The following is a 14,516-nucleotide window of genomic DNA, read 5'->3' on the forward strand; positions in this document are numbered from 1 at the left end:
GGCAACTTTACTGGGGGAGCCTTAGCCATCGAGCATAGGAAAAAGGAGCTCTAGAAGATCATTGGCACTTACCAAACACAGTCCATGGATCTCAAGGTGTTCCAAGGTCCCGCTGGCAACCTCTCTGAGCGTTAGTAGGTATCGGGAGGTACCCCCCCAGACGACATCTGAAAAAGAGGGATAAGTAAGACTATGTAGGAGAGAGAAGAAAAAAGAACAAGGAAGAAAGACGGAGGACAAGAGAGTCTCCCGTAAGAGAGGAGGGGACAGAGTCCTCTATCAGATAGTGCGTGACCCTCTGAGAATTCCCTCCCACAAGGGAAGGAAAAACAGGGAGTGGTCCTGTCCAGAGAAGGGTAAAACACCATCCCAGCAGGTAGGCCTCTTACAATAGATCGTGAAAAATAGACTAGGGCTCTAGGAACAGCAGTACTATGATTGCCCTATCTCGACCCCCCTTCAGTGAAAGCAGAAGGAGGATGAGAACGTGGCAGCAAGTAGACATCAACAGTTACAGAAAACAGTCAACTTGGCTTCACATTGGTAACCTGAAGTCCAGCAGAGTAACGAAACCCGGGTGGATTAGGGGAGGGAGTGAAAAGGGGAAGGGAGAGGGGGAGGCATAGCTGAATGGGCTGGACCTCAGAGCGACAAGACTGTATAGAAGGGATCCCTCAGGATACGTGGAGATGTCGCCCTGTAGCCTCCACCCTTGCACAAAGGGAGTAGATAAGTGCAGCGCTAAAAAAAAAAGTAGAACAAAGAGTCTTTCCCGTGTGGGGTAGCCCACGAACCCGCCTCAGCTGAGGCGTGGAGGCACTCCAACGGGTGCCCGTCCCGCTAGGGACCAAGGGGATAACCAGTCCTCCCAACTTATAGTTGGGGAAAAGAAAAAAAGGGAGAAAAAGACCATCACATGAGATTCATGGGGGAACATTGTCCTTTGATTTCTTTGATCTTACAGATTCCCAGACCGGATTCAAGGGGCTGGTTGGGAGTTGTCTCTTCGCCGATTTTGGTTGAATACCCTGCTGCAGACAGAAGTGTGGCATGGCAGGGCTGTGTGGATTAGTTATGCCACATCCGTAAAAATGGTTTATAAAAAGGAATCCCCTGGGGGTGGATTTTAAAGGCACGTACAAAACACTCAAAATATTTTATTACATAAAACAAACAAGGAAGTAATGTACAATATACATAAAAGGTATATCTCTGGGTACAATTATAGAGACACTGTTGATGTTAGGTACCTGGGTGGTGAACCTGACTTGACGGAAGAAGACCTCTCTTACGGCTCTGGTTCAAGTCCCACTGAAGTGAGAACAGTGGTACGAGAGCACAGCGGGGTAGGAGTGTCTTGCCGGATGCAGCAGCAGATGCAGGCGAAGCGGCGAACCTCCAGATGCTGGAACCACAGGAGCTGGTCGAAGCAGGAGACGGCTTGGCAGAACTGGCAGTAGCGGCAAGGCTGGCAACCCGATGAACCTGGAAAGCAGTAGCGGATCCTGGAAGGTCTCAGAACGATATATAGGCAAGATAGGTCAGGCAGGCAGGAACCAGCAGACAGGTGGCAGATAGCGCAACGTCAAAAACAGGCAGAGATTCAGCAACAGTAAGCAGTCCGAAACAAGGTCAGGCAAGCCGAGGTCAGGGCGGGAGAGAGCAGCGAAGTCAGACGGGAGCCAGGTCAAACAATCAGGAACAAACAGGCAGAAAACGGGATTCTTCAGGTACTAGCTGCAGACAAACAGCACAGAGCATCTGCAGCTGTACCTTTAAATAGGGCCACTGGTGCCAATTGCGTTAGCGTGCACACGTGTGCGAACGCCGTGCACGCGCGTGCGCCTGGGGCGCACGACGGTGCGCACACCCTCGGCCAATGCCCAGGCTGACTAGCGGCGTGAGTGCGCATGCACGAACGGCGGTCCGCTCGCACTTTCCTTGACATTGCCCCCCCACAAGGGGCAACCTCCGGGTGCCCCTAACGTCTCTCTTTTCAGGGTGTGCGGAGAAAAAGGCCCGAATTAATCTCTCAGCGTGCAGATTATCATCAGGTTCCCAAGAGTTACTCTCTGGGCCATAGCCTTTCCATTTAATCAAGAACTGACCTTATCCCTGCCATCTTCTAAAGTCCAGAATGGCGTCTACCTCGTATTCCTCATTCCCGTTGACAAGAACAGGCTCAGGCGGTCTCGTACCTCTATTAGGAAAGGGGTCAGGTACGAAAGGTTTAAGCAGGGACACATGAAAAAACGGGTGTATTTTCATGGATTCAGGTAAAGACAGTTCATAAAATACCGCATTAATCCTCCTTTTAACCGGAAAAGGCCCCAAAAACTTGGGTGCCAGCTTCTTGGAAGGACAGGCTAATTTAAGATTAGAAGTTGAAAGCCATACCTGATCCCCGATTTGAAGAACCAATTCTCCCCTTCTCCTCCGATCAAAGGCCTTCTTACTATCCGCCTGAGCCTTGGATATAGCTTCCTGTAGAATCTGGTTGTTGCAGTGAAGAAAGGTCACCGTGTCCTGGACTGCCGGTACGGAAGATTCTGAAAGGAAATCAGGAAGAAATAAGTGGAACCCATAATTGGCAAAGAACGGGGACTGCCCTGTGGTTGAATGACTGGCATTATTGTAGGCGAACTCCGCTAAGGGCAAAAGGGATACCCAATCGTCCTGCTCAAAAGACATGAAACACCTGATATACTGTTCAAGAGTCTGATTTGTACGTTCCGTCTGTCCGTTGGTCTGGGGGTGGTAAGCAGAAGACAAGGCCAGTTCTATCTTCAAAGTCTCACACAGGGCTCTCCAAAACCGGGAAGTAAACTGGACCCCCCTGTCAGACACAATATTAGTGGGTACCCCGTGTAGTCTAATGATCTCCTTAATGAAGATACGGGCCGTCTCAGATGCTGAAGGAGTTCCTTTCAAAGGTAGGAAATGGGCCATCTTGGACAGACAGTCTACAACTACAAAGATGGCTGTACAGTTCTCGGAGGGTGGAAGTTCGACTATAAAGTCCATGGTGATCATTCACCAGGGTCGATCAGGTGCAGGGAGCAGTTTCAGCAGTCCCCAGGCCCGGTTCCTGGTAGCTTTACTCCGGATGCACACGGGGCAGGAGTTAACGTATTTCTTGCAAAATTCCTTAATGCCGGGCCACCAGAAAGTACGCAGCACGAGTTCCAGAGTCTTACGAGCCCCAAAGTGCCCTGCTAGGGGATGATCATGAAGAAGGGTAAGGACCCTTATCCGGACGTTCTCAGGGCCAAAGATTTGACTGTCCTTCCACAGCAGACCCTCTCTGGTTGTCAATGTAGTCCCCGGAGGACAAGGAAAATTAAGAGATGCTTCTCTTATCTGTGACAGCAGGTCTGGCTGAACGAGCAAAAAGGTGATAGCAGGAAGAATGGTGTCTAGGGGTGCAGCATCCTTAGAACCGTCATACATGCGTGAGAGCGCGTCCGGTTTCACATTTTTTTAACCAGAGCGGTATGTAATGTGGAAGCAGAACCGAGAAAAGAACAGGGCCCAGCGGGCCTGCCGGGGCTTCAGACGCTTAGCGGTTCGGAGGTACTCGAGGTTTTTGTGATCGGTGTAAATCAATACAGGATGGACAACACCTTCAAGCAAATACCACCATTCCTCTAATGCTGACTTGATGGCCAGCGGCTCTCAGTCTCCCACGTAGGGATGAGCTTCGTGTTCGAGTCGAACGTACGTTCGACTCGAACATTGGCTGTTCGTGCGTTCGGCGAATTCCGAACGTTTTGGCCGTTCGCGTCAAAATTCGAGTGATGCGCGCGCGGACCACAATGCACTGCGTTGGCGCAGTGCATTGCTGCCCGATGATTGGCCAAGCATGCACTGTGACCCCGCATGCTTGGCCAATCGCAGCGCCGGCAGCGAGGAGAGCCATGATTGGCCACAGGCATCCTGCCTGTGGCCAATCATAGCTCAGGCTGTGTAGTGCACGCCCCACACTATATAAGGCCGCCTTTAAGGCGGCCTCCTGTAGTGTGTTACTTTGCATCTGAAGCAGTGGGTGTTCTGTGTACCTTCAACACAGTACACACCAATCGTTTTTGGCTGATTTCCTATCTTGCTGCTGTGTAGTGGTTGTTGTCTGTGCCCTGACTGCAGTATACACCACTATATTCACCTCACCTATATAGCTAGTGATCTAGCTTTAACCACTTAACAACTGCCCATTGCCGATTAACGGCTTCAGGGCGGTTGTTTAACTCAGAGAGGCCGTTAATTAACGGCCTCCCAGAATTCTGCTCTCGCGTGCCCCGAGGTGTGCGCACTCGAGAGCATCCGTGACCGCCGGGTCCATAGGACCCGGCGCATCACGGTAAACGGCCGCTCATAGCGGCCGTTTACCACGTGATTGCTCCGTCAAATGACGGAGTGATCACTTGGAAACAAACCGGCGTCATGTTATGACGCCTGTTCCTCCCTCCCCTTTCTGTACCGATCGGTACAGCGGAGGGGAAAGAGATCGGTGTCAGCAGCGATGTGGGCTGCATCTGCAGTGCCCACATCGCTGCTCACCGAATTTAACCCCTCAATTCCCTGCCAATACTCTGCAATACCAGTGCATACTCTGCAGTACCCTGCCATTACTCTGCAGTACCCCGCCATTACTCTGCAGTACCCCGCCATTACTCTGCAGTGCAGTACCCCGCCATTACTCTGCAGTGCAGTACCCTGCCATTACTCTGCAGTGCAGTACCCTGCCATTACTCTGCAGTACCCCGCCATTACTCTGCAGTGCAGTACCCCGCCATTACTCTGCAGTGCAGTACCCCGCCATTACTCTGCAGTGCAGTACCCTGCCATTACTCTGCAGTGCAGTACCCTGCCATTACTCTGCAGTACCCCGCCATTACTCTGCAGTACCCCGCCATTACTCTGCAGTGCAGTACCCCGCCATTACTCTGCAGTGCAGTACCCTGCCATTACTCTGCAGTACCCCCCAATACTCTGCAGTACCCGCCATTACTCTGCAGTACCCCCAATACTCTGCAGTACCCTGCTATTACTCTGTAATACCCTGCCATAAATTGCCATACCCAGCCATACTCAGAGATACCCAGCCATACTCGGTGATACCCTGAAATACCCAGCCATAGACGCCCCTCACCGCCCTCCGGTGCTTCTACCAACTCGCCAATACGATCAAAGCCAGAATCTTTTTTTTATTTTTTATTTCAGGCTTCCCAGCCTAGAGGTGAGATGTGGGGTCATATTGACCCCCCAGATTTCACTGTAAAGAGGACCTGTCACCCCATATTCCTATTACAAGGGATGTTTACATTTCTTGTAATAGGAATAAAAGTGATCAAAAATATATTTTTGGGAAAAAAAATGTCAAACTAAAATAAATAAAGTAAAATGAACAATAAAAAAATAAAATAAAAATTAAAGCGCCCATGTCCCCATGTGCTTGCATGTGCCACACATGTGAGGTATCGCCGAGAATGTTAGAGCGAGAGCAATAATTCTAGTCCTAGACCTCCTCTGCAACTCAAAACATGTAACCAGTAAAAAAATATTTAAAGCGTCGCCTATGGGGATTTTTTAAGTAGCGACGTTTGGCGCCATTCCACGGGCATGTGCAATTTTGAAGAGTGACATGTTTGATATCTATTTACTCAGCATAACTTCATCTTTCACTTTATGCAAACATTGGGCTAACAAGTGGTTAATAATAGAGCTTGCAGTCAGTAGTGTTAGGAGATAGTGCGTGCTGTCTGCGTGCTCTGTACCCAGTACATACCGCTATAATATAGGGCAGGCCCCTACTTTCAAACATCCAACTTACAAACATCTCCTACTTGCAAACGCAAGGAGACAGCAGCAAGTGAGATGAAAAAAGATGGACGACAAAACAAATTATACAGGGGTGATAACCCTTCCCTATGTTTTCCAAAAAGCTTAAAGATAGTTTTTTTGACTGGAGCTACACTTTAAAAATGTACCGGTTGAAAATGACAAACAGATTCAACTTAACACAACAAACCTACACAGTCCCTGTCTTGTTTGCACCGCCTGTATACTGCTGTTCTGAGTATATAGGGCCTGGGGGCCACACGCATTTCCTTTTTTTAATATGGGTACGGGGTTCCCCTTAATATGCGTACAAGACCCAAATAGGCTGGTAATGGGCAGGGAGGGCTACCCATGCCATGTTTCTCAATGATTTTCAACCATATTGCAGGAACCAGATATAACATTAAAACTGCAAGCAGTTTTAAATGGTGTTATTTCCGTTTAATGTCATTTTGTGCAGGGACTGTTCTAAACACGGGAAACACGTGGCACTTCACAGGCATACTACAGACACCCCGCAGGCACCATATTTAAAGGAATATTTCACTTTTTTTTTTTCACTTTAATCGTCATTAACCCTTTCATGACTAAGCCTATTTTTGGAATTTGGTGTTTACAAGTTAAAATCCATATTTTTTGCTAGAAAATTACTTGGAACCCCCAAACATTATATATATTTTTTTAGCAGAGGCTCTAGAGAATAAAACGACGATTGTTGCAATATTTTATGTCACACGGTATTTGCGCAGTGGTGTTTTAAACGCAACTTTTTGGGAAAAGGGACACTTTCATGAATAAAAAAAAAAAAAAACAGTAAAATTAGCCCAATTTTTTTGCGTAATGTGAAAGATAATGTTACGCCGAGTAAATAGATACCAAACATGTCACACTTTATAATTGCGCGCACTTGTAGATTGACGGCAAAGTACGGTACCTAAAAATCTCAATAGGCGACGCTTTAAAAATTTTTTACGGTTACCAGGTTAGCGTTACAGAGGAGGTCCACTGCTAGAATTATTGCTCTCGCTCTGACGATCGCGGCGATACCTCACATGTGTGATTTGAACACCGTTTACATACGCGGGCGCGACTTCCGTATGCGTTTTCTTTGCTTCGCGAGCTCGCGGGGACGGCGGGCGCTTTGAAATTTTTTTTTTTATTTTTTTATTTATTTTATTTATTTTAAAACGACTAAATTGTTTTAAAAAAAAAAAAAATAATTTGATCACTTTTATTGCTGTCACAAGGAATGTAAACATCCCTTGTGACAGTAATAGGTGGTGACAGGTACTCTTTATGGAGGGATCGGGGGTCTAAAAGACCCCCCACCCCTCCTTTACACTTCAATGTATTCAGATCGCCGAAAACGGCGATTCTGAATACCGGATATTTTTTTTAAACCGGCGCCATTGGCAGCCGAGTAAACGGGAAGTGACGTCATGACGTCGCTTCCGTGTTTACGATGAGGAGACTGGAACGAAGCCGATTACGGCTTCGTTCCAGTTCCTCTGCAGCAGCCGGAGGCGTCGGACCACTGATCGGTGCTCCCGATCGAGCGGGAGCACCGGTAACAGCGGCGGGAGGGGGGGACGTCCCCTCCCGCTCCTCCGGCATAACAGCCGAGCGGATTTTAGCCGCATCGGTTGTTATGGCTGGAAAGCCAATCGCCCGCTGTAAAAAACGGTACCGGGATGATGGCTGCAGGTGCGGGCATCATCCCGGTATACCCCCCGGAAGCCGAGTACGCAGATCTGCGTACGCTCGGCGGGAAGGGGTTAAAATCAGTGCTCCCGCCAAAACGGTCGTTTTTAAAAAAATTTTTTGCAGTGACCCATGTCCCCTGAGGCAGGAGGCAGGTCGCCAAACCCTTTTTAGGACACTATCTTGCATATTAGCCGTTAAAATTAGCACTTTCCAATTCGAACGTTCGAGTCCCATAGACTTCAATGGGTTTCTAACGTTCGTACCGAACGCGGGGGTCGTTCGCAAGTTCTGGTGCGAACCGAACCGGGGGGTGTTCGGCTCATCCCTACTCCCACGTCATAGTTCCTTTCAGCAGGAGGAAGTTTCCGGGAAAAGAACCCTACGGGGTGCATCAGGTCATTACTGCCTTGACGTTGCGATACCACCGCCCCCACAGCCACTTCGGAAGCATCGACTTCAAGGATGTAGGGCCGAGATGGGTCAGGATGGCTGAGAATAGGAGCAGAAGTGAACAGGCTTTTGAGCCTCTCGAAGGCCTCTTGTGCCTCAGAGCCCCAATGGAAGCGTACATTCTGCTTAGTGAGTTGAGTGATGAGGGTGATAATGGCAGAAAACCCCTTAATGAACTTCCTATAAAAGTTTGAAAAACCCACAAAGCGCTGTATCCCCTTCTTGTCTGTGGGTGCCGGCCAGTCGAGTACAACAGATACTTTCTGTGGATCCATCCTGATGCCTGCAGGGGAAATCTCGAGACCGAGTAATTGAATGTTCCGCTGCTCAAACCTGCATTTCTCGGCCTTGGCATATAATCCGTGCTGGCGGAGCCGGAGCAGCACCCTGCCAACATGTCCCCTATGTTGCTCCAGGGACCCGGAGAAAATCAAGATGTCATCCAAGTAAACTGGCAGGGGCATTGCAGAGCCCAAAAGGCATCACAAGATATTCGTAGTGCCCAAAACGAGTTCGGAAAGCTGTCTTCCATTCATCACTAGCCCGTATGCGGACCAGATTGTATGCCCCCTTAAGTCTAATTTAGTAAAGATTGTGGCCGAACTCAACTTCTGGAAAAGTTCTGGTATCAAGGGCAGAGGGTAGCGGTTCTTGACCATAATCTTGTTCAACGCGTGGTAATCCACGCAGGGCCGAAGCGACTGATCCTTCTTGGTGACAAAGAATATTCCGACGCCTGCGGGAGAGGTGGAATGGCGAATGAACCCCTTCTTGAGGTTCTCTGTAATGTAGACCTTCAGGACCTCCTGTTCCTTCTCGGACAAGGGAAAGATGCGTCCGAACGGGATCTCAGCCCCTGAAAGGAGCTCGATGGGACAATCATACGGACGGTGCGGAGGAAGGGAGTCCGCCCCCCGTTTACTAAAAAACATCCAGGAACTCATGATACGGTTCGGGCACAGATTGACATAAGTTCTGATCAGAGTCCAAGCAGAGAAGTGTTCCAGGCCGGACAGATGCCTCAGGGAAACAGTGATCTAAGCAATAGGGGGACAGGAACTTCACCTCTCCAGTGGACCAGTTAATAGTGGGGTTATGGGCCTGTAGCCAAGGTATGCCCAGGATCACCGGAAACAGGGGTGATGAGATCACATCGAAGGTAAGTAGTTCCTTATGCTGGCAAGGGGAGATAGCTGGTAGGGGAAGTGTCTCCTGGGTTACTTGGCCCGACTTGATGCGAGAACCGTCTGCCAGAAAAATGGATAGTCCGTGGGTCTTCCTCCGAAGAGGTATGGTATGCAGGCTGGTGAAGGCGGAATCGATAAAGCAGCTGCAGGCCCCTGAATCAATGATGGCATTGACGAAGACCGTCTTTTCCTGAAGCTGCAATGAGAGAGGAAGAGCAATGTGGGTGGTGTTGGCTGGCAAGGGTACAGGACTGGCAGACACAGAAGAGAGGCACTTACATGTCTTAGCAGGGCAGTTAATTACATAATGTTCAGATCCACCACAGTAAAGGCATAAGTTCAACTTCTGGTGACAAGGTGGGTCGCAACAGCGACTGGGGCAGAGCTGGCAGGACCCCCTTGTGGCGGAGGTGAGAAAAAGGGCGCAGGATTTGGAACTATCGCAGTCATCCAAGCAGGGCCGCGCGGCCCCCCCTTCCCCAAAGCACCCCCCCCATGTTGAGGGCACGCGGCCAGGTACGGCTCGGGGGGGAGCCGCTCGCTCGTCCCCACTCCCTTTCCTGACCGGCCAGGTAGCGTGCTCAGATAAGGGTCTGATATGGACCTGGGGGGGGGGGGGGTTTCAACGTAGGGCCTTGATCTAGGTATTTTTTATTATTATTTAATTTATTTAAATTCTTTTTACACACTTTTTTTTTCTGTGCAAGGACAGAGAGAGATACAATGTTTCTCTTTCCTCCATTCACATAAAAAGACACAATGACTGATCACTGTGATAGCCAATCAGAGAATATCACAGCGATCAGGTGACCTGGAATCTTGCGTTTCCGGTCCCGATCATTAGTATGGGGCCTGGGCTCACGGTGGGACCCTGATCTCTGTGATGTGCAGTGCGCTCCCAGCACAAAGGGAGGTGCACAAATATGCAAACCCATGGCAAAAAAGCCTAGTCCAGTGGGGCCACATATTTTTCTGACATCTGTGTGAAGGAGTTAAAACCAAAATCAAGAATGTTGTGTATTGTTGCCTAATAGTGCTTAGATGTATGGACTGCTTTCATTTACTTATTTACTTTCCTTTCGTTTCACCAAATAATCCTGCAGAATAACACGCTTCTTGTCCTTTCATGGCCACATTATTTTCCCCATGGTATCTATAGAAGGCACAATGGTTGTTAAAAAGGCTGACTGCCTTTGCTTATCTCAATTACAGGATGGTTGTTGAGTCTAGTAGTTTATACAATATGGATAAGGTTCTTTGTTTTTTTTTTCCTAAATCATAGGAAGAGACAAGGACATTTATGGCAGAATCAACTGGTATTTTCTGTAATTGCTAAAAAAAGGTCTTAGCCCTAAAAATAAAAACTAAGGCAGACACCATGTGTAAGAACTGGTAATCTGCAGTATATAAAATATTGCTTTCAGGTTTAGATTTTCTTAGAAACTGATAACCAATTACATTCACTGATGTTCACCCAAAACCTATACTACAGTTTTGGGTGGGCACTGGTGAGTTAAATCTTCAACTTCTAGCTGTTATAGGTTCAGTTCCTTTATCTTAAACTGTTTTTTTTCATTTTGTGTCTCCAGGGAACACTCATCATCACAGATCTGTCATCAACACACTATGATGAAAAATATTGGAAGTATCCAAATGAATTTAATCCAGAGAATTTCCTGAATGAGGATGGAGAACTAGTGAAAGTAGAATATTTCCTTCCTTTCTCTGCAGGTAAATGATAGTTACAATAAAGGTGATGACTTCAGAAGCCCTAGATATTTGCATTAATTATTAACAGAATATTTAAAGCCAGTGACGGCTGGTGACGTTTTATTTGACCCCTCCCACTTCTCATAAGACCCACCCCTTATAGAATCCACCCACTCTGTCCCCTGTATTCCACTTGCTTTCCCCCATAGTGTGGGGAGTATACAGCTCAGCGTCACAGGACAGAATATACAGCCCCAGAATCACAGGACAGGGTATATAGATCAGCATCACAGGACAGAGTATACAGCTCAGCATCACATGACAAAGCATACAGCTCAGCATCACATGACAGAGTATACAGCCCCAGAATCACAGGACACAGTATACAGCCCCAGGATCACAGGACAGAGTATACTGCCCCAGCATCACAGGACAGAGTATACTGCTCCAGCATCACAGGACATTGTACATAGCTCAGCCTCACAGATCAGCGTATATAGCTCTGGCTCACAGATCAGGGTATATAGCTCAGGGTATACGGCTCAGACTCACAGATCAGGGTATACAGCTCAGCGTATACAGCTCAGCCTCACAGATCAGGGTATACAGCTCAGCCTCAAAGATAAAGGTATACAGCCTAGCCTCACAGATCAGGGTATACAGCTCAACATCACAGATCAGAGTATACAGCTCAGGGCATACAGCTCTGGGTATACAGCTCAGCCTCACAGATCAGGATATACAGCTCTGGGTATACAGCTCAGCCTCACAGATCAGGATATACAGCTTAGGGTATACAGCTCAGCCTCACAGATCAGGGTATACAGCTCAGGGTATACAGCTAAGCCTCACAGATCAGGGTATACAGCTCAGCCTCACAGATCGGGGTATACAGCTTAGTCTCACAGATCAGGGTATACAGCTCAGCATCACCGATCAGGGTATACAGCTCAGGGTATACAGCTCAGCATCACAGATCAGGGTATACAGCTCTGGATATACAGATCATCCTCACAGATTGGCACTGACAGCACTGGTCACTCAGCCTCACTGATCAGCACTGACAGCACTGGTCACTCAGCCTCACTGATCGGCACTGGCGCTAGAACAGTGCACCCCCTGGTGGCACTGACAGCACTGTACCCTGCAGGCTCACGGGTCTGCTCTGACAGCACCCACCCGCAGCTGGTCTGGCACTTACCGCCGGACTGTGGTATCCTCTCTGAGTGCGGAGTCCTGACTGTATTGTCTCCACCAGAGCAGCAGTGGTAGCGGAAGTATCCTTCTTCGAGTCCAGCGCGCGTCTCCTCTGCTAGTGCATCCTCTTCCTAAGTGGCAAGCATCCAGTAGGATCGTCTGGCGCTTTGGCCAATCGGGTTGGGAATGCAGAATTGTAGTCCAACCAAAATAAACGGTTCAGCCGGATGGGGAACCAGTTGTGGTCGGAGGTAGAGGGAAAGTGGCGCCACTAAGGGACCATCCACCTTGTTACCGGAGACCACTGTAAGTAAGCTGGAGCCAGTACCAGAGCAATCTTCTCACCAACCGTGGACGGTGTAAAAGTGGGAAAACTTCAGCAAGTGCCAAGCCAAGGACTCTGCGGGACAGCAGAGGTGACGCTTGAGGAGCATCAGTGAGCATCAAGCCAGGGACCTAGCGGATCAGCAGGGGTGAGGCTTGAGGAGTATTTGTGAGTGCCAAGCCAGGGACCCAGCAGGGAAGCGGGGGTGACGCTTGAGGAAGATACCGAGTTATGGAAGTGGAGGAGCTCCAGGGATCCAGTGGCGATTGGGTCTAAGAGTCTAGTGAGAGACTGGGAGCTTGGTGAGTGAAGACCTACAGTGAGAGATTGTAGAGTGTGAGGAGAACTATCTGTGTTGCCAATAGTTAAATAAAACTACTGTTAGTGACTGTATTGTTGCCATAGGAGACAGTGGTCCTACCTATACAGAAGTGGTATCTGGCTGGAGGCCTTCTCCTGTATAGCTGTCTACCTATAGAAGTCTCAGAGTCTCCCGATTAACATTGTATCTACTTAAGGGTGTCCTGGCACTAACCCTCTCTCCCACAGTTCTGTTAAGAGACAATAAATCTCTTTTGCATTCAAAAAGTGTCTGGTGCCCATCACTCCATCTTGCATTACACCCACCATGACTTGTAACCCACTCTACAAAGACAGATGTCAACTCTCCCTAACTCTGGAGGTCACCCTTAGGCCTTTAGAGGTCAGGGACCTTGCTACATAAGTGTTACTTCCCTGAGTTCCCTCTGACCTTCATCTGTTTCTCTTTAGGCCCCCGTGTTTGTCCTGGAGAGAATCTGGCCCGGATGGAGCTCTTCCTCTTTTTCACTACTCTGATGAGACACTTTGAATTCCACTGGCCGGACCCCAAGTCTCCTCCAGACATCACCCCAGTTTTTGGAATCACACAGAAACCAAAGCCTTTCAAAATGAGACTGGTACCGCGCACATCGAACTGACCATATGGACTCAAAGGACTCAAAAGTGCACTCAAACAGTGCCCAGTTATCATTCACATGAATAAAAAGTATTTTGTTTTATTTACAATATATTAGATAATTCATACACACTATAATATAGTAAGTGGTATCACAAACTTGGAAAATGTACCATAAAATGTTATACTTTTTGATGTTAAGAATTATATTGTTATTCATGTCACATTACAGTGCCATCTATGGCAAGAGTATTAAAAAAAATTATGTGGACCTGTTCTGGGTTTAAAAAAATAAAATCATACTATTGTATTATTATTTACAGTGGATTGTATTGCTTTTTTTACACAAATATTTTGTTTATCAATTTACATTGCATCAACATTTCCCATTGCTCCTTAGTTAAAGTTGCATTGCTTGCAGGGCATGGATTATAAGGTGTGAGCTGATCACATTGGCTTTTATATATAAAAACCTGAATACTCTTTTTAGACTTGTGCGGGCTTGGGATTCAACTTGCGAGACCCCAAGTCGCAGGACATGTGAAATTCAATGTATTTCTATGAGAAACATTCCTATAATGCCACGTACACAGGAGCGGACTTTTCAACGGACTAGGTCCCGACGGACTTTCGGCGGAGTTCCGACGGACTTTCCAAATGAACAGACTTGACCACACACAATCACACCAAAGTCGGACAGATTTGAATGTGATGACGTACGACCGGACTAAAATAAGTAAGTTCATAGCCAGAAGCCAATAGCTGCCCTAGAGTCAGTTTTTGTTCAACGGACTAGCATACACACAAACAGATTTCTCGATAGGAACTGGGTCCGGCGGAGTTCCAGCTGAAAAATTTGAAATATGTCTTATTGACCCCATATCTCACTGTAAAGAGGACCTGTCATGCCATATTCCCATTACAAGGGATGTTTACATTCCTTGTAATAGGAATAAAAGTGATCAAAACATTTATTTTTGGGGAAAAAAATGTCAAACTAAAAATAAATAAAGTAAAATGAACAGTAAAAAAAAAATTTTTTAAAGCGCCCCTGTCCCCATGTGCTCGCATGTAGAAGCGAACGCATACGTAAGTCCCGCCCACATATGAAAACGGTGTTCAAACCACACATGTGAGGTATCGCTGCGAACGTTAGAGCGAGAGCAAT

General features: G+C 47.7%; 1 protein-coding gene across 2 annotated transcripts in view; it reads left to right on the top strand.

Annotated features, from left to right (window-relative positions):
* Nucleotides 1-13,664, top strand: part of LOC143930753 (cytochrome P450 2J6-like) — a 97,267-nt gene extending 83,603 nt beyond the window's left edge. For both annotated transcript variants that reach the window (XM_077455328.1, XM_077455335.1), the window contains 2 exons: nt 10,769-10,910; nt 13,183-13,664. In XM_077455328.1, coding sequence (XP_077311454.1) covers nt 10,769-10,910; nt 13,183-13,370 — 330 coding nt within the window. In that variant the 3' untranslated portion in view covers nt 13,371-13,664. The remainder of the gene's footprint in view (nt 1-10,768; nt 10,911-13,182) is intronic.
* The last annotated feature ends 852 nt before the right edge of the window (nt 13,665-14,516 follow it).

This window comes from Lithobates pipiens, unplaced genomic scaffold (genome assembly GCF_037356315.1).
Source record: "Lithobates pipiens isolate NorthernLeopardFrog02 unplaced genomic scaffold, aLitPip1_a1.2 Scaffold_10, whole genome shotgun sequence".
In the NCBI taxonomy this organism is placed as follows: Eukaryota; Metazoa; Chordata; class Amphibia; order Anura; family Ranidae; genus Lithobates; species Lithobates pipiens.